Raw genomic sequence first — 19,996 nt, forward strand, 5'->3', positions numbered from 1 at the left:
TTGAATCCCAAACACGTTATGGCTTTAGTGGCACTTACTGACCCTAACAACTCTTCTTTGACCATACTGAATGTGAAAAGAGCTCATCTGAAGTCGACTCCTCACAAAGGTCACGTAAGGTCGCTTTGGAGTTGTATCTTAATGTTCTGACAAATCAAATAACTTTGTACAAGTATATCAAACTGGCATGTGGGCTTTAGAAAAGCTCTGTAAAGACAACCAACTTTTTTGGTATATTTCTATACCAAAGAGGTTTGGCTTTTTTGTTTGTTTGTTTGTTTGTTTTTCCTTTTCTTGAAGGCATTTAAAGTTAAGACTTGCTGAAGTGTTTGCTTTTTCGGAAATAGAGCAACTTCTTGTTAAAAGTGCAGCAAAGCGTTTTCTAAATAATATACAGCTTTGAATGTGTGCGTGCATTGAAAATCAAATAACAAATGCAGCTTGGCAGAAAAAACAAAACAAAACAAAACAAAAAAAACAAACTGGTTGACCAAACTGCAACTCATGCTTAAATCTCTATGGAAACATCTTTTTGTATTACATATTTTTTACATTTTTAAACACAGCTCCTCTCAGGATGATGAACTCGTCTCAGGGAATTAACAAAAAAATAAAAAAAAAAAAAAAAAGCAAAGAAAAAAAAAGCAAACAAGTGTTTATTGTTCTTTTGGGAATCATCCACTGACGGGCTCCACAAACTCTTAAGCAGCGACGAAGAGACATATAACCAGTTCACTTACTGATGATAGCAACTACCTCCTGAGTTACATATAGCTGTTGGTTTCTGGGTTTTTTTGTTGTTATTTTTTAATCGAGCTGTATTATTATTATTAGTTTGTATAATAATCGTCATAGTCAGTATTTTGTGTTGCCACAGATTACCCCGTCTTCCTTTCCAGATTTTTTTTTTTATACTGGAAAACTATTGCTTTTTTGTTTACAGCAAAAAAAAAAAAACTACCTCATTAGCACTATTCCTCAACAGGCTCCTAACCTGCTCCCAGGTCGCATGCCTCCTCCATGCTGTTATTTTTTTAATTATCATTACTTTGTGTCACGATGCTTTTAAGAAATCAGCCCTGATGTGGCTTTTCACTTGTTTCTCCGTCATTTATTTCTTTTTACTTGCCGCTTTTCCTAAAAGCTTTCGCAAGATCTCAAATCTGCGAGTAATGAGTGAATAACCATTACTTTGCACAAAGCCAGTGAGTTTACCTCAGCTTGTTGGGCTAGCTATTCACAAATGTAATATTTTATGGTTGTGAGACTCATTTTTAAGATACTACGACTGTTTTTTTGACTTTGACTTTGCATTGTATCTTGACTGTCTTTTTTACAACAACTTGGTGATGATTTGCCTAAGGAGAAAAAGAATAGATTTGCACTTGAGCAAAGATTCCCTGTGTTTTTTGTTTTTATCAGTTTGTTACCAAATAGATATTATTACCTGTTTGCAGACTCCATGGTAATGGTCTTAGTCAGCCATTTTCACAGCTAAAGATAATCAAAAGTTGTTTCTGTTAGATATTGCTAATTGAGGTTAATGATAACATTCGTGCAAGCTTATTTGTTTTAAATATACTGGAGACAATAACATTTACTCTTAAAAATCTGTAGGTTTTGTACTAAACGTGATTTGTTTTCATTTAGTGACATTCCTAAAAGTGTTATTGAATTCAAGAGATTAAAGTTGCGTATAAAAACAGTGTTACTCTTCAAAATCAACAGAGAAAATGACTGTGGACCTGCACATGGGACAGAAAGCCAGATGAGCTCTGGGATGTATACACAAACATGATTTTCCAGTGTTATTGTTAGCTTTAATATTTGATCTTGATCAGTTTACAGTGCTTTGAAAAACTTTCTCTCCTGTACTCCTGGTTTTAGATTTGTTTTCCACATCTAAATGTTTCAGATCATAAACACAATTTTCTTTACAAACAGAGTAAATCCAGAAAGCAGTTTCCCCAAAAATTTGATTAAGGGAGGATGTCTATAGAGCCCCCTGTTAAATCATAACTGTGATTAATTACATTTTCTGGTTCAAGTTCTCCTGCCACAACTGAACCCGTCTGACGACAAATACAATCTCACAAGTCATCACATCCTGCCACAATTTGAAACAATTCAAGAGCAAAAAAAAAGAGAGAAAAATGATTAACGCCTATCAGTTTTTATCAATTTCCAGTGCTTTGAGATTCCAGAAGAAAATGTAACCTTCCCTGGGGTTGAGAGGCAGCCTACAAAAATCACTCCAAGAACACGCTAACACTTATCCAGGAGGTAAAAAAAACAAACTGATTTAGTGTTTGAATGGGGATGAATTCTTATCTCTGCCAGAAGATCTTGTAGAAAAATGTCTACCACATGCAGCAGGATGGCGATCCAATGCATGCTAACAATTCCAATTCAGAAATACAAAATGGAGGTTATGGAATCGTCCCTAACCTTCATGGACAATCACACTGGTTTAAGTGTGATGGCGATACCTTAAACTGCAGTCTGTGCCTAGAAAATAAAAATTTATTGCCAATCATTCCAAACACTTAGTGGCAGTTGCTGTCACAACAAGGCGTCGTAAATGGAAGGGAAAATATTTTCCCACTGAATAAATGAAGGTATCATTTCAAAACTTAATTTTGTATTTATTTCAATTATGTTTGTCTATTATATAGAGGATTTGAAACATTTAGGTTTGCCAAAAAAAAGTTTATAAAATTGGAGAAAATCCGTTGGTGAGTGGGGGGGAAATATCTATTAAAAAGCACTGAAACTACTGACTAATGTATTTGATGGCACAAATTAACAATGTGTGGTTTTTAAAGGCAGCATAAAGTGTAAGACATTTCAGATTTAGTTTTTTTTTCCTCCTATGCGTTGCTATTTTCTCAACTGCCTTAAGTATTGAATTATGTGTACTTTAAAGTAAAAAAAAAAGCATAAAACATGAAATCATAAAAAATGTTGATTCTGCATATGGCTAATGAAAATCTGATGATGTTAAAGGAAATTTAAAGACACAACAGAGCAAGAAAAAAGTTTAAAGGATTCCATGCAATGTTTTGTGTTTTTTTGCTAAGGAACTTACATTGAGGAGCATCATACCAAGCAACTATTTTTTTTTTTGTTTGTTTATGAAGCGACAAGAAAAAGGCCTTTTTCCTCATTGTCAGGAAAATTATTTAATTCTTTGTTTGCAAAGAACGTCCTTTTTTATCTCAAATAAATCTTGTTTTATTTGAGATAGCTAGGATTGTTTATAATGCTTCTTCAAAATGCCCTTGATTGTTTGAATTGGTTCATTATTTTGTGAAGTTTATTGCCTTGTAATTTCTACAGACCACTGAAAGGATCCAGTGTTAAACTCACCTCTGTCTGGCAGAAATAATTCTTCAAATCCTTTAAAATAACCCTTTAGTTATTTGTTAGACATTTCTTATGTCATTGCCTATTGATGGAGAAGAACCTTCAATTTCTGTCTAGACAGGCAGCTCACTTCATTTGGATTTGAAGTTTTTGTGTGGAAAACGTTTGACCTTTGAAATGTTGATTTTTAGTGAAAGAAGAGCAACCCCTAATGTTAAGATAATGATTGGGATAGTCAAAGCTCATGGAACAGCCTCGAGCCTGATATAATACAGTCATAAAATGTTGTGAAAATTGCTGATATAAACCATTTATTAGCACTTTTGTGTTGTGTTTACATCTCAATAAACCAGTGGTGTATATATAGTGCTGTAAAATGTCTATTTGAAAAAAAAAAACATTTGTGTGTGTTTGAACACTTAAAACGGACAAAGATATATTAATAGCTTGTAGTGTGTAGGACCAACACAATTATTAAATCCCACTGGTTTTCTAACTTGCAACTAGAACACACTCAACTCGGGTGTGGCATCATTCCCGGCTACGAGTTCTGACTCCCGAGACAAACACAGCAGTATTTATCCGATAATCAATTACAATCTGATCAGAGAAAATATTGTAGAGCAGGAAACTGCTGAGTAAACTCAACTTTATATGCATCAAACAGCCTCTGGCACAATCCATGTTTTACCCCCCAAAAAGTCATGTCTTCTCAGTAGAGCTGAAAATGGCTACATAGTGGCATCTTTTTGGTATTCTAAACATCACTCAATGATATTTTAGCAAGTTATCATAAAGTTATCATAATGCATAAAATATTCACGTAAGTTTTTAAGGATCCATAATAAATTTCTTTTAGATAACTTTCTTTGTTTTAAATACATTTGTGCAATTTTTTCCCCCCCACCAGAATTATAAAAGCCAGTGAAAGTTATCACAGGTAAAAGAGAAAACAGTATTTTAATTTACTTACGTCACAATATTTAATTTCAGATAAATTGGTCTTAGCAATGAATGCATTCTCTAAATGTTTTGGTTTGTGCCTCAAAAACTCATTTCTAAGTTCAAATTCTTTGAATATTTTTAATTTTTAATGATAAATGTAAACACTTAAATATCCAGAGCAGTGAGTTATCAAACGCTCCTCAGCAGAGAGAATGTACAAAGACATGGGAATTGGTTAGTAGCTGGACAAATATACTGGACTTCACATACCTCAACCTTCAGCTGCCTTTGACAGCTGATCCATGTTTCAGATACAATATGCTCTTCCTTTTTTGTCTTTTATTGTAATAAACCGACTTTCAGAAGTGTTTGTGTAAAAGCCGTAGCTGAACATTGTACCTTTTGGGGACCTTTTTAACTTCAGCCAAGTGCAGATCCTTTTATGCACTGATGAATAATCTCTCTGTTTCCATGTTTTGTACGTGTTTTTAATATCTACATTGTGGCCAGAGAGTCTTTATGCTCCGTTTCTGTCAAATTAAAGCACTGATTGCTTTTGAACTGGGAAAATGTTCCTCAATCATTATTTGTCTCAGTATTGGTGTACTGCTTTTTTTCCCTGTGAAGTCTGGATTGGATTTTTAAATGTCTTTAATGTTTCACTTAAAGATTAAAGTATGTATTATTGCTCCAAGATGTTCAGAAATCGGTAAACAAATCTCAGATTCGGTATCTCAATATTTCTGGTATCATTTTGTAGCCTAACAAAGCCTGTTTTGTTGTAAAGGACTTTTTAGATTTTACACGTCAACGTCTGAAATGTTATTCAAATTCATTAATACATTGTAGCTATGAAGATAGTTATTTCAACAAATCAGTGATGAAGAATGTGGTATTTTTTTTAAAGCCTGATGTACAAAAAGAAATAAAGGTCTGCTGTATACCGGATTGCATGATGTCATTACTTTTCTACAAAAAAATGAAGTTATCACAAAACATTACCATTAGAGAAGAAAATCGACATCATTACATGAATAATAGGTCATTTGCAGGCAAACATGATGCAACTATGCTTGGTAGTTGATATTTTTATCTGTCAGAATGAAAGTTTCTGTAAGATGAAAACAAATTTCAATATTTTAAGAAAGACTGATAATCTTTGAAAGGTAAAACAAACAAACAAACAAAGGTTGAGTGTAAGAAGTATCAGGCTACTTCCAAACCACACATTTTAGCAAATATGGCCAGCAAACATTTCAAACTGATAGCAAATTCAAGGAACTAGATGATGGATGATGCATTTTGTAAATATATTATCCTCTTTTCTCCAAAAGGGGGCAGCCCAGCACTGCTAAATATTTACCCACCCTCAGGCCTATGAAGGACAGCCAAAACAGATTAATCACCTCAACACATCTGACTCACCAAGACACTGGTGTGTCTTCACAGCCCTCTCTCTTTTATCCCTCTCCTCTTTAATGGTCTAGCACCGTGTGTGTGTTTTATAATCATCACTCTGTCTCACTGACTTTCTCCTGAGCACATCTTTAAGCACACCGCTTTAGGCGTTGGATGGTATGAACACTGTTTACGGTTTGCTTCGGTTACCCATCATCATATTTCTTTCTTTCTCTGAGATACAATCTCTTGAGATGGCTTTGTCAAGGTCAGGTGTGTTTATGGTGTTAGGTGCTGGATGTTTAAAAAGGCAAGGATAGAGAGAACTGAAGGATAAATACCACTAAACATCATAGAGAGGGTCTTCTGTGGTGTTTAGGGGTATCAGAGGCAGCATTCAGGCCAAAGAGAAGAGGGTACTGCATATCTTCCCAATGCTTTTTCTCTATTCCGCGTGCCTAAACTGCATGTTAACCTTTGTAGCACTGCCTCCAGGCTGTATGCTTTAACCTTTTCTTTGAGATAGAGGGGGCTCCTGCACAGGGAATACAACATAAATCACAGCTGCTGACTGTAAATGCAACAGTCAATGATACGCGCCAGCATGTGCGCCTTTGCTTATGCCCTGGTCCTTTTGTCACAAAATCCTTCTCATCTCTCACAAGGGCTCATAAAGATGTTCTCAGAATCAGCGGTTTGGACTATTATGTCTACAAGCACACCCTGAATAATTCATCCATCATTAAAATGCACTAGGCATAATGATAGCAAGGAGTGTGTTGTGGGGGTATTCTGTTTTCCAAGTAAAACACAAGGGTCATTAGAAGTCATTTCTGGTCAATTTTGTATGATCAACCATGCTCCAGAGAAAGTGTGGGCAGAGGAGGAGTGTGGGAAGGGGGGGCATTTACTTTTTGTGCATTGGGAATTCATGTTGGAAGAGATCAAAGGGGACAGACAAAGAGATGAGAGAATCGACATCTTCTCGTCTCCATTTGGCTCCCTGCGAGAGGAGGAAAATTACTTTAAAGCTGATGCCCTGATGAAAGAAAAAGGCGTTATGCCTGATGTATTCCTCCAGAGGTGGAATCAACACTATGAATGACTCAAAGGCAGAAGGAAGTGGGAAGGAGGCAGAACATTTGTTCGAGAGAACCAAAAGGGGGATTATTTATTTATTTTTTATTTTTTATATTTAGAAGGGATGAGGATTCTATTTGACAGCAGTGAACAAAATACAATTCACACTTCAGAAAATGTGACCAATTCAACACTCAACACTGTTATTTCTGGTGTGTGCATAAAGGGGCAGCAGATGCCATCAGATGCGGAGCTAATTTGTAACATCGGGCCAGAAATTTTTATCAGACTGAGCACCAGCAACATGTGCATTTCAAAAAATGTGATCCTGTGTCATGTTCAGCCGGGGTCCCTCCGTTTTTTCCCGCAGAGCGGGTCACAGCAGAGGAAATAACCTCTAAGCAAGGAGACCTGAATTGTCATTTCCCCGACAGAGCTGTCAAAGCACCAAACCATGCTAGTTACACATGAAGCCAATAGAAATGAAAACACTGTCAGTGAAAAGACTCATGGGGTAACGGAGATGCCAGGAGCAGGGTGAATCACTTAGCAATCTGTGCTCCTCCATTCTGCAGCTGCCACCCACCACAACACATCTGCCACTGGGAGAAAAGACATTTGGATATGCAACCACAACCAAAAGAACTGCTTCAAGACACAGAGGATCATTCTTTTAAATTTAAACTCATTTGCAGCTAAAATTGAGTTTATATCCTGCACATCCTGAATAGCGGGAAAACTCACATTCAGGTCACACACAAAAGAAACCACTGTAGTTTGAAGCAGATCATTTAAATTTTGTTTTTGGCCAACATTTATTGCACTGAACTCCCCTCTTGTTGTAGGTGCAGGAGGGAAAAATGGGGGACGCTCCCAAGTGTGGTTTATAGTCGGTTCCCCTTTTATTGTAATTCCCTTTATACAGGCTGAGCTCACAAGAAGAAACTAAAGCTAATTTCCAAAGCACCAAAATGTCCACAGATGAAGAACTACCCACTGCAGCAGCTTTCAAATGTGATAAAATACCAAGTGCTGGAATCATGGCCAAATTAAAAACAGCACTTCATCAGAACAAAGCTTTTTTTAGCGCTATGTCTTCTATCTTTCCCACTGGCACCACTTGATTGATTGAAGGATGTCGTTTCATTATGCATTTCATTTTTACTTGAAGGACTGCATGCTGAGGCAATCAATGCAGCCAAAACGACTTAGGTTTGAATACTAGCAAGGACCTTCTATAGCGTTTGTATGATCTCCCTATGAATACATAGGTTATTTTTAGGTAAATGCCTCATGCCCTCTATAAATTGCCCTCAGGTCTGAGTGTATGCAATGGTTGCCCAGTGTTGCCCAACAATTGACTAGAAACCTGTGCAGTGAACATCCGAGACCCTTAGATCTTGTACTGCCAATTGATAACAAATTGACTCTTGGTTCAAGAGTTTCTCAGGTATTTAGGTATTTTGAAGCTGCCTTAAATTCAAAAGTTTGCAGAATTTTTCTTTTCACAGAAAAGAGAAAAGAATGCAGTATTGTTATATCTTATTGAACACTAATTCTGTGTCCTTAATCTCCCTGGCAGTATAGTCTACCCTCACTTTATTCCCATCTGCAGCTTTTGTTCATTGTTCAAAAAGCTGTGAAGTCACTTCCCCTTTTGCATTTTATAGTCAATTTTCTGAATCAACGGTCAAGGAATTCCATCTATGTTGTTCTAGTTATAACTCCTAAAATATTTTTAAACCAGAGCCACACATACATCATTTGATCAAATACTATGACGCAGATCAGGGCTAAGTGCCTTGCCAAAGGTGACATCAAACCTGAAATTGAACAAAGACAATTTCAATTGTTCGACAACTAAACTTCCCCCTGAGACACAATCTCCATTAAAAGGTGAAAAAAAGAATCTCTGAATACAAGTCACATTTTTGAAGGAAAACGAGGGACTCCACTAGCTTATGTTGGAATCCTGCCAGCAGACAGAAAGGCAATGCAGAGAAATGCTGGAGACAACATATTCATCATCATCATCATGCAGATTAGCTTGCAGCTTTTTTTCTTAATTTCCTCTGTCATCTTCTCTTCTTATTATGGCACAATCAAAGCTGCTCTAACACAAACCGCATTTAAGCCATTTCTATCCTGATGTGTCGTGTGCTGCATACACCCCGTCCGCTCTTTTTTATTTTTTTTTTTACTGCTTGTTTTTTGCACAAAGAAAGGTATGCAAATACAGTAGACTGCTGTATTCACACCACTATTATGTATCAGTGCTGAGCACATTACACAAGTGCCTGCAGAATCAGACCACGCTAAGCCCACTCACACACTTTAATATGGCACTTTATTAGCTTTAATAATAATAATAAAAAAAGAAAAATCTTCCTTTTTTTGTCAACCCTCACACTAATAAGACTTGGATATGAAATTTCAGGGGTTAGGGAGGGCACTCATGAAAATGGCTTTGCTATGTCTACGACCAAATTAATCAGTTTAAAATTCTAAATCCTGCCACAAAATTTAATAGTCGCCCACCTAATAAGTGTTAAAAACAGAACCATAGTTGTAGACTTACCACTGCAACTCTGGGATAAAAATATTATTTCTTGTCTTGACAGAGTCCTTCCAAGCGCAGATCTTCTCAGCTCCATGCTAGATAAATAAATTAAGAGCAGCTTATCAAAAAACTAAATACAATTTCCTGTCAAGGTTTCTAAAAATGCCCAGCCAAACCTGAGACATCATAAAAACATAGTAGTGATATGAAGGAAGGATATTTAACCCTGAACACATGGAAGTAGCTGAAGCCACTGGAACGTACCTGAGTATCAGAGACTGGTTAAAAGTTTACAGATGTTACATAGACATTTTCAACCCAAAATTTCTCATCTTCACTAAACTTTATCACATTCGATCTTTTGAAGACTTTGCATTACACCAAGAGTCTGTACATGGATGTACTCTTGGCAAAAAAGTTAAATAATAATAATCAAGCAGACTTACATGCTATTAATCTGCGACCTGTCATCATAAATTATTGAACCACAGGGAATGAGCAGCGGAGCCAATGTCCTCCTTGAAGATCTTTCTTGACGGACTCAATTTACTTATGATATCTGTGTGACAAACCAAAGTCACATTCAGAAAGCAATATTCTGTCTACAATGCAATCCCAGCCATTAATTGTCTGATGAACAAGATGTTATCCAAGGATACCTTCCCAATGACCACTTAGGAAAAGGAGGAAGAAGATTTAATATGATGGAAATAAGTGTGACAGACTAAACGGTCCCTGCTGAACGCACTGAAGCGTGCTCTGACCTTCCCTGTCACTTTGGAGGGCGAACAGGGGTGGCCGTTTGTGTGGTGGCAGCAGAGCTGCAGATGCAGAGACGGTTTTTCATGGCAACTTCTAGAAAATCCTGTGTAAGTTGCACCACCAAGGGAAAGATTACACAGGCAGCCAGGGAGCAAGTTAAAAAAAAAAAAGAACTGAAAGCATGTATGTCTGTCATACATGCTTTCAGTTTGTCTTCACTTACAGTTCAACTATAACCCATTCATTCAGTCATTAAATCAACTATTTTGGGGAATTAGTCAATTAATCTGATATTTGATTATATTTTGAGGAGTATATTCATGATAATAGATGAGGAGGCTTCACTCCACAGAACTCCAGATTTTTTTCTCTTTTCTTTATTTTGTTTCTTTACATCTTAAGGAGCAAAAGTTTCTTGAAACACTTTAAGTGGTCTTGATCACTTTCCCTTTTTTTCCCAACTCTCACAAAATATTGAGTCGTGTGCTTAGAAATAAACAACATAATTTAATGACAGATTAACATGCCAGGCTAAAAGAAACACACCTGTTATCACTTTAAAACTGTGAAATTAAATGCAATTCAATCAGGGTTTTATGCCCTTGGTTGTGCTGCAGAAGTAAAATTATACTTTAGATATTTTTGAAATGATAAACCATAAAAGCATAGCTTCCATTTATATTCAGAACCTTGTAAAACAGCATCTTAAAAACCAAAATAACAAACCAGGCAGATCAGGAATCAAATTGCAGGTTTAAAGCATTTTTATCATAAAAAAAGCACTTCATGTTTTGACATGTCAGTTAACTCAGTCTGAATCATTCAATAAGAGAAGCAGGCATGGTAACTCTGGAGGAGCAACAGCTCTGGTGGGATCATCCGCCAAATGTACTTGTCATGTGCTCCACAAATTTGAAGAAATCTGTGATCAAAAGAAAGCCTTAAATATTTCTCTGTGCAATTTTTCATATTTTACATGTAGGGCGTAAAACAAGAACAAGGAAGAATTTTTCCTGTACAGTTAAGACTTTTCTAAGATTTTTTGAGCTTTTTCTTTAAGCAAAGTGTTTTGTCTGATGAAAAATTAAAACCCTGTAAATACCTTTCCCATTGTGAAATATGATGTTGGCTGCATCATCCTGTGCGGATGTTTTTATTCAACATCTTCCCACCAACTGGTGAGAGTTAGTGGGAAGATGCTGAAGATAAATACTTGGCCTTTCTGAAAGAAAACCTGTCAGAAGATGGAAAACACTTGAGACTTGGACGAGGGTGGAGAGGGAGAACTTCCCCTTCCAAATGAGCAGTTACTAAACATTCAGCCAGCAAAAAGGGTGGAGTGGCTTGAATTAAACTTATTAATCGCCCACTATTAGAATTGCCCACTCAACGTCCAGAGCAATGGCCACTTGAGGATCTGTGAAAAGACTTGAGCATTGATGTTGACATACTGCTCTGCTCCTCATTGATCTTGAATTATTTTACAATAAAGGGGTAGGCAGAATGCCAGTTTTACACGGGTAAAGTCAGTAGTGGCCTAGCTAAAGGACTTTTAAGTTCAGCGGGAGATTCTACATCATATTGATGTCTCAAAACAAAAACATGCAATGGTTTTAATGTTGTTAGATGTCAAAATGTTCCTGTACTTTTCTTCTGATTTACAGCAATCGCACTACTCTGTTGGATCCATCACCAAAATAATCCTGATGAAGGGTTTGTGGAAAGGCATTGTATCCTATGTTGAAATGCTGTGTATATTTCAGAAAATAATAAAAAAAAAACAAATATAATTATGAAAAACATTTCTTTCTTCAGGTTAGCCAGAAGAAGTCAGATTTTCAATTTATAGCTCTTGATAAGCAGTTTGTTGGTGTTAAAATCTAGTTTTTTATGGATTCAACAAAGAAAATATGATTCAGTTGTCTTTGCCTCAAGTTGCTAGTTACAAATTGTCTGAAGACTTAAGAGACAAAAAGACAATTTTTTGCAATCTTTTAAGACTTGATAGTCAAATGAACTAACAGTTTTTTAGAATTATTTTTTAGATTTTACCTGCTTCATTTCTCATGTGTTGCTCTTTCTTTGTCCCACACACATTGTGCAGTATATGCTTAAAACAAGACTTCATTTTTTTTTTTTGACATAAACAAGTAGGATTACTGAATTAAGATAACTTAGTATATACACAGTTACATGGAGGCACAAACGCATTTTTACCTCACAACAAGAAAGTTCTGGGTTCAGATTCCAGGTTGTGGTTCTTCTGCATGGAGTTTGCACGTTCTACCCGTGAATGTGTGGATTCTCTCCTGGGGCTTCAGCTTCCTCCCACAGTTCAAAAGAGTGACTATTTGGTTGATTCTACCTTAATTATCAAAAACAAATTAACGACAGGCTACTTCGTAACGATGTGGAAACACACCAGAAAGTCACAGCAATTATAAAAAAAACTTTTGCAAAGTACATCTGTTTCCAAAGACTACCTTGAGTTGTGCAGAAAAATATGAGGCAGAGCTACAGTTATGACATTTTTAATGACAGTTTTTGTAAAACCTTGCATCAATGTTAAACTCCATGAGCTCACATTGCTTTTTTTAAATTTTTTTTATTATCTTTATTTCACCGCTAAGCCTTTGGAATCAATTGAAGATTGTTTTCAGAAATTCAATTAGTTTGCACCACTAGATATAGCTATATGGAAAATGACAAGCAACACTAGTAGATCACCAAAAGCTTACATACATAAACCCTCGTGTCAATTTTTATATAATTAAATTAACCCATGAATGTATGATGATTAGAGGGTCGCGCGTGGGCGTTAGTGTCTTCTAACACCTGTAATGCCAGATGAATTGAACAAACGGGTCAAGACGGGGGCAGCGGGAGCAGTAACCTACCGAGTGTGCTTGTCATTTCACAACAGGGAACAGAGTTACCAGACAGGAAGAGTTGTTGCACCAAATGCGCTTGTGTTAGGTCATGAAGATAACACACATCTGGAGACAATTAGCGGATAAATGATTTTGCTCAGCCCACAAGCTATCATCAACATCAAGCTCTCAAGATGATGAAGCCCACTCGAGGAAAGATGAGTGAAGCACAGCCCGGTTTTTGAGCTAAGGTGGGACATTTACTATCCAACATACAAGCGCCTCGCAGCTCCTGATTATACCCGCCATCCGATTGACTGCAGCTGCACTGTTTTCAACATTCATACAACTCACACCCCTATCATTACGGCCCACTTTTGAGGTCACTTACAGGTGCATCTCAGTAAGTTAGATTATCGCTGAAAAGTGAATTCATTTGCAATTCTACATTTTAAAAAAAGCGAGAGACACATCTTACACATTCATTACACAGAGACTAATATGTTTCAAGTGTTTATTTCTGGTAATTTTGTGATTATGGCTTACAGCTAATGACATCCAAAATTGTGTTTCTCAGAAAAACCTTGGGGATCTCATCAGAGTATGAAAAAAGCCTTTTGAAATACAGAAATGTTGTGAAATCATGGGATAGATTAAGGACTTGACAGTCGTCAAACAAACACTCAGTGACATCCTGCACACGAAGCTACCAAAGGTACTTGCTAAACAAACTGGATATTCAGAGAGTGCTGCATGCAGGTGTATCAATGGACAGCTAAGTGTGTTTTATGTAGTATTCAAATTTCACGAGAAGCTGATCTTTGGTTTAGCTGTAAGCCACATTCATTAACTTTTCAATGATATTATAATTTATTGAGATGCCACTAAATATGAGTCCTAAAAGTGATAATTTTCAAACTAAGTCAGAAATATTTGCAGTATATACACTATATAATAACTAAAAACAGATTTTCATTGATGAAAAGCTTTTAAAATAAGTATTTTAATTGTGTCTGTCCATATAATTTGTTATTTAAGCAAAGTACTTTTTATGTTCAAGTCTCTGATACGCATATGTCAAACCTATTAGTACCACTAGTTTAAAAAATAAAACTTTTAGGACATACCATTAAAAAAAAAAGAATGTCATTGTAGTACAACAGATCTACAAAACTACGGCTGTATTTATATTCCACAAAAGCAACATTTGCATGTTTTACCATGTCTTTCATGGTGATTCATCATAGCTACTGTTATTTACCCACTCTCTCTGCTGATAGGACAAGAGCTGAATTTTTCAGCATGAATCACCGCCTTTGCCTACTTTGTGAACTCTTCATTTACAATTCTATTGCTCTCCCCAACCAAAATCCACTACATTGTCCCCAAACAGTATGTACCGCTGGCCCCCGTGAGAGTGGCAGACAAAAGACTGAATCGCAGATTGATGAAAGCAATGTACTCCACACAGCAGAGCCTGAAGCTTTGTTGTCAAGAGTCCGAGGGCTGAGTTGATATCTGCTACATATTTTGTCCACGGGAGGGGCTACTATATGATACAAAGTACTACAAAACTTCGTTGTTCTTGTACAAAAACGAACACTTTTGTAGAAATTCCACCTTTTAAACAACAACCGATACAGAGTGAAAACCGTTGACAGTGTTTAAGGGCGACATGAGTCAGGAGCTTGACAGATTACATTGCTTCTAGAGGCGTCAAAACAGAAACAGGCGTGGTAGGAAGTTCTTCACAATGGCAGAACTTTGGCACATATCGAAGAAAATGACAGTATTTGACAAGATCAGCATAGATGATTCCAAACTAATTATCACTTTTATACATCAGTTCATAATAACCCAGATGGTGTTGACTACTTTTTAATTTTTTGGTATGAAATTAGTGTTTGCTTTAAATGATTGAAGAGAAACTCAAGCCACTGAAGGAAGGGGCCACAGACATGGAAGTAAGACAAAGGGCATTGACAACAACAGAAAAACTACAACCAAATTCATCGTTCGAACTGAGTCCTCCCTTATGCACAGCAGTAAAGAGTGTGAAACGACAGTATGCGTGTCTGTGTATACATGTGTGTTTGTGTTTAAATCCACTTCCGGTGTGAACCAGCAAACGCTTTTGTCCCAAACCTGCTTGAATCCGTTTTGAGGTTTACGCGTGTCACCCGCCCAGCCTGGGAGAGAGTCCGCCGTTTCCAGTTCCCTTCAAAAAGTAATGGTCACAGTGAGGTGACACTTCTCAAGTATCTGTATTTCCACAGGAAACATCGGTCTACATAAGCATGTTGGTTCAAAAAGAAATCCTGTTGTTACTGCTAACCTCAGCCCCTGGTCTAGTCTGCGTTAATTTGACCCCTGTCTCCCCTCGGTGATTTTAATTGAGGGGAATGTTTCAGGGCGTTGTCAGTTTTCATGCCATGGTTTCCTTTCCTGGGAGTCTCCTGTCGTTGAACGTGTGCATGTTAATGACCTCCTCTGTCTTGACGATGGCGGGCGGCTGAGGCTTTTGTTTGAGACGACGTTGGCACTTCAGAGAAACACGCAGCTCATCCATCATAGCACTGCAGAATGATCGCTGCAGAAGAAAACAGAAGGAGGACAAGAAGTAGAGCAGTTATTCTTTATGTTACACTCATCTGACCAATGTAAACTGAGCAAGATCAATATTGATGTGAGGTGGGATTAATGTAGGATTTTATGCTTTTCCATATTACAAATTTGAATGCCTTTCAATGGTTTTCATGACAGAGGCCAACACCAAATACCACAGAGTTGTGAAGTGAAAAGAAAATCACAAAGTTTATATTTGTTTCCCGTCAAATACAAATTTGACAAATATCTTCAAATCTGGCTTTGGTTCTTGACTCAGAACTTTGCAAACAATTCCGAACAGGAGGTTTATGCAAAACTGTCACTTTATTGATTCTATAAAAATAATCTTGGTGTCAATCCAGCTGTAATCATACAGCTTGCAATGGAGATGTCAGACAGACAGCAGTGTCTTGCTTGCAGGTGTAAATGCTGCAGTGTTATGCTGTGGTATAGTTGCTTCATTCAGATTACTGCCCATTCTCCATCTTCCAGCACATTCTGTTCTATGCATCCTCACTCAGTCAGCTGGTTGCCTGTTCAGAGTTTCATCATGTAGCTTTTTTTTTTCTCTCCATAGCAACCAATTAAAGATCTTCCAGACATACTCAAATATTACAGCCCAAAATACACAAAAATAAGTGTGTTTTCTGAAGTGACAGAGACGAGCATTCTGGAAAAGGGTTGATGTGTTAATGGTCAATACAAAAAATAAATAAATAACCCAGAACATTTAAACTGAGGGCTCATGAGCATTGCTCTTTCCTATGTTGCATTCTTATGCTGGTTTTAGCAAAAACAGAAGCAGCAGAGGTGGATTTGGTTTCAGGTGCATTGTTTCTTTCCCCAGTGCTAGAGGTTACCTTTTTTTTTTTTTGTCAGGATCTCAGCTTATGTGAAAAAAAAAATCTTTCTGCTTCTGTTTGTATAAAGTTTTGGTTGGCAGCCCTAAAAATTTATGTGCTTATGAATAGACAATAAAACTGAAGTGACAGAGACTGAGTTACTCTTTTTTGACAGCCAAGAAAAAAAAAACACTTTCTAAGGCCTCTTCAGTGCTAAAAAGCAATAATAACCAACTGAGTTTAAAGCTCCAGTTGCAGCTGCTTGAGACAAGGAGCTGACAATAATGATGTAATATTTGTTAAGACATTGATTGCTGCTGCAATATTTGGGAATACTGGAGACAATTTAAAGATGGAAAAGACAACAATGGAGTAAAATGCAGATTTTGCTGGCAAGCGCATAAAATAAAAATTGGCATATTTTGTCTGGGGGAGAAAATCTAAGATCGATTTGAATAGCAAGAAAAGCAGACCCAAATGTATAAATCCTTAAGAATGAATTTGAAGAAGAGATCTATTTACAATTCTGTTAAACATTTTTGCCCGTCAGTATCATTGTCATCTGAAGATCTTATTGTCTTACAGCCTTTGCCCCGCAGACGAGAACCAAATCCAAGAGGAATTATGAAAAAAAAAATAGAATAATGCCACCTCGAGGTCATAAAACCCACTTAAGAAGATTAAATCCAAAAATATTGGTAAACTGTTTAAAATATCTTGGTGTTATGCAACTTCTACGATACGAGATTCTGTTGTGCCTAAATTATGTATGTGCTGTAAAATCCTATAAAATGTCAATATGCCTTTGCGCCAACTTTGGCAAATCCAATTCTCATGCATTCCTGACCCAATTATGCAGGATGTAATTCAAATTCAAAGGCTGTGGGAGGGGAGAAGATATATAAGAAAAGAGAGAGCATAAAAATATGACATTGTTATTTATTTATTTTTCGGTTTGTTTATATGTGTGGGTGTTTGAGATAGATATCAATAGAAAGCTCCAGGTATTTTATTTTCTATGTATTCAATATTTTTGTCTGGAATAAGAATACAATCTTTTATATATATATGCTAGGAAATAAATAATTAAAGGAGTAGATTGATTAGGAAAGTGGAGAACTGTGTCAGAGAAAATAGAAATAAGTAGTGAAAAGTGAGGTGGGTAGAAGGAGGTTTGCAGGCAGGGAGTTCAGCAGATTGTTGTCTGTATGCAAATTAAGAGCACCTTGGAAGCCTAGAAAATCCTGGCATTTGCAAATCAACTGAATATTGTGACCCAGTCTCTTGAAGCTCTTGATTAATGATAGCTGAGATGTGCTGTGAAATATATGCAGTCTGCAAAAAAAGAAAAGAAAAAAAAAAGAAAGAAAGAAGATAGAAATAATTACTACTGCTATAAAGTGAGAAGCTGCTGCACTATGTTAATTCTTGAGATGTAAATAATTAAAAAACGCTATCTAGGGACTTCGGCAATTATGTGGAAATGCAATTGCACACATTATGGTGCGCTAAAATACATACTCCACTCTGCTTGATGAATAATGTGCACTCGTATATTAAGGGCCCGGATGGTGGTGGATAGTCTCTGGAAACGTAACCTGAGGGGGAAGAAAGATGGTGCAATATATGCTGATTAAAAGACGTTTTCATGGTAATAATTTAACTCAGGTGGCCTTATTTACAGTGACGGCAGCTGCGAGCTCTAAATGTTTCCTACTATGTGGATATTTATTAACAAGGTGTCTGTTTTATATGATGAAAAAAAAAATGAAACGACGTGCCGTATGAACGGCAGTTCCAGTATGACACCAGGGCTGAAGCAAGAGTTAGTTCTTAACAGCTTCCATCTGCTGTATTCTGAATTGCTGTTGAGGATCGGCATGGAGGGGAGACTGTTTATCCTCTGAAAACACAATATTTATCTCAGAATCTGTGCAAACCAACGTCCTAATACTATAAGTCTAATTCGTAATCACTGGTTTTAGCTACAGAATGTTTCCTTCATACTTAGGATGCCGACTGACATATCCATTCTATAAGACATACTTGGAACCATAAACGTGCCGTAAATGTGAGTTACATTCACCAGGTCAAGCCAGAATTTCTAGTGCCAGCTGGGGAAAGTAACACAAACAGTGTTTATAAATTCACCTCAAAAGAGTAAGTATAAGCATCTCTGTGCAGTGTCTAGGCTTCTCTTCAGTTTGTGAAAGAGACAAACTTATGCTATACCTTTCTGAGTCGCTAAAGCTCATCTGTTTATTGCTGCTCTCTAAATTATGGAGCCTGAAAGTGAAACTAACTTATTTATACACGTTGCTTTACAGGAACCCGCCCCTGATGTGATTCTGTCCTCTGGCCGAGTAATGCATTGGTGGCACTGCACTGCTTGTTTCTGCTTCTCAGGTGAGTGGTTCAGGGCTTAGAAACGGAAAATGAAATGATGCTAAATGCCCACTGGTACTGGTGTAGGACTGGAACAGCTTAAGTGGAAATGCCTCTTAAAGGAAAACAATGTTCTCATAAATAAATTGTCTAAAACTTAAACTAAAACAATTTGTGAAACCCTGAGAGCAGAGCAAACTGCTGAACACAAACAGGGTTGTTGACTCTTCTTGAATACCAGCTCTCTCACTGTACTGCCCATGAACTTGTCTAATCTTTTGTGTGATTTGGCTAAATGAGATTACATGGCTGATGGTAGTCATGCAATCTGCAGCTTTGCAAATATTGTCAGAGAGAATATGTAAAAACTTTGTAAAGTGTCCTTTGTTTATTTCCACTGAAATGTCTTCATAACTGAGTGGATACTAATTGTAGCCATGGTCACATTTCTCTGATGTGAGAAGCAAAATCCTACAGATTTCCTCCAAATCTCTTGAAGAAAGAGATTTGAGAAAGCCAGTGTAGAAACTTGCAATGTAACATTCACCTTCAGTAAATGTTTAAGTACAATACAAAAAAAATTAATTTTCTGCACACTTCTAACGTAAGAAAATTATATCTTAATAAACAATTTTCAAACATTGCTCTTTATACGTCAAGCCTGGTGCATTTCAACTGTAAACTAAACAGATCTGTTTTGGAAGGAAATAGGAAAAAGCCCAGTTGTATACGTGTGAACAGCCTTAAGCTACGACTTTGTTGAAGCGTATTTTGACTCAATTTCAGCATTCAGTCTTCTTTGGTAGGATTGTATCAGCGTCCCAGAGCTTTACTTATGAATATTTGATCACTCTAATTTGCAGAAGTTCTCCACACAAATCAGAGAGGGCTGCGAGTGCAGCTCTCTTCCAGAACCCTTTACTATCACTTAGTTTTGAACTCAGCTATGTGATTCTAAAACCAATTTTCCTTTCACTAAGAACTTCTCAGATTTGGATGTATGCTGGAAGACAACCGGTATCTTCATATTTTTAGTATTTGCATGATTAATCTAGGTCAGAACTTACATAATTCATTATTTCATAAACCTTGAAAAAAAAAAAAAACGTAAAAAAAAAAGTAGTCTGGAAGCAGGATGCAGCCACTACCGTGTTATGCTGTGATTGTCTTTTATTTGTGAT

General features: G+C 36.9%; 1 protein-coding gene across 3 annotated transcripts in view; it reads right to left on the reverse strand.

The window, feature by feature from the left end:
* Window positions 1-10,598: 10,598 nt before the first annotated feature.
* Window positions 10,599-19,996, reverse strand: part of LOC129375259 (glutamate receptor ionotropic, kainate 2-like) — an 82,787-nt gene continuing 73,389 nt past the window's right edge. For 2 of the 3 annotated variants that reach the window (XM_055054217.1, XM_055054216.1), the window contains exon 16: window positions 10,599-15,571. In XM_055054217.1, the coding sequence (XP_054910192.1) occupies window positions 15,407-15,571 (165 nt within the window). In that variant the 3' untranslated portion in view covers window positions 10,599-15,406. The remainder of the gene's footprint in view (window positions 15,572-19,996) is intronic. The other variant, XR_008607614.1, reaches the window with a different exon arrangement.

Source organism: Poeciliopsis prolifica, unplaced genomic scaffold (genome assembly GCF_027474105.1).
Source record: "Poeciliopsis prolifica strain line A6 unplaced genomic scaffold, Auburn_PproV2 SCAFFOLD039, whole genome shotgun sequence".
Taxonomy (NCBI): domain Eukaryota; kingdom Metazoa; phylum Chordata; class Actinopteri; order Cyprinodontiformes; family Poeciliidae; genus Poeciliopsis; species Poeciliopsis prolifica.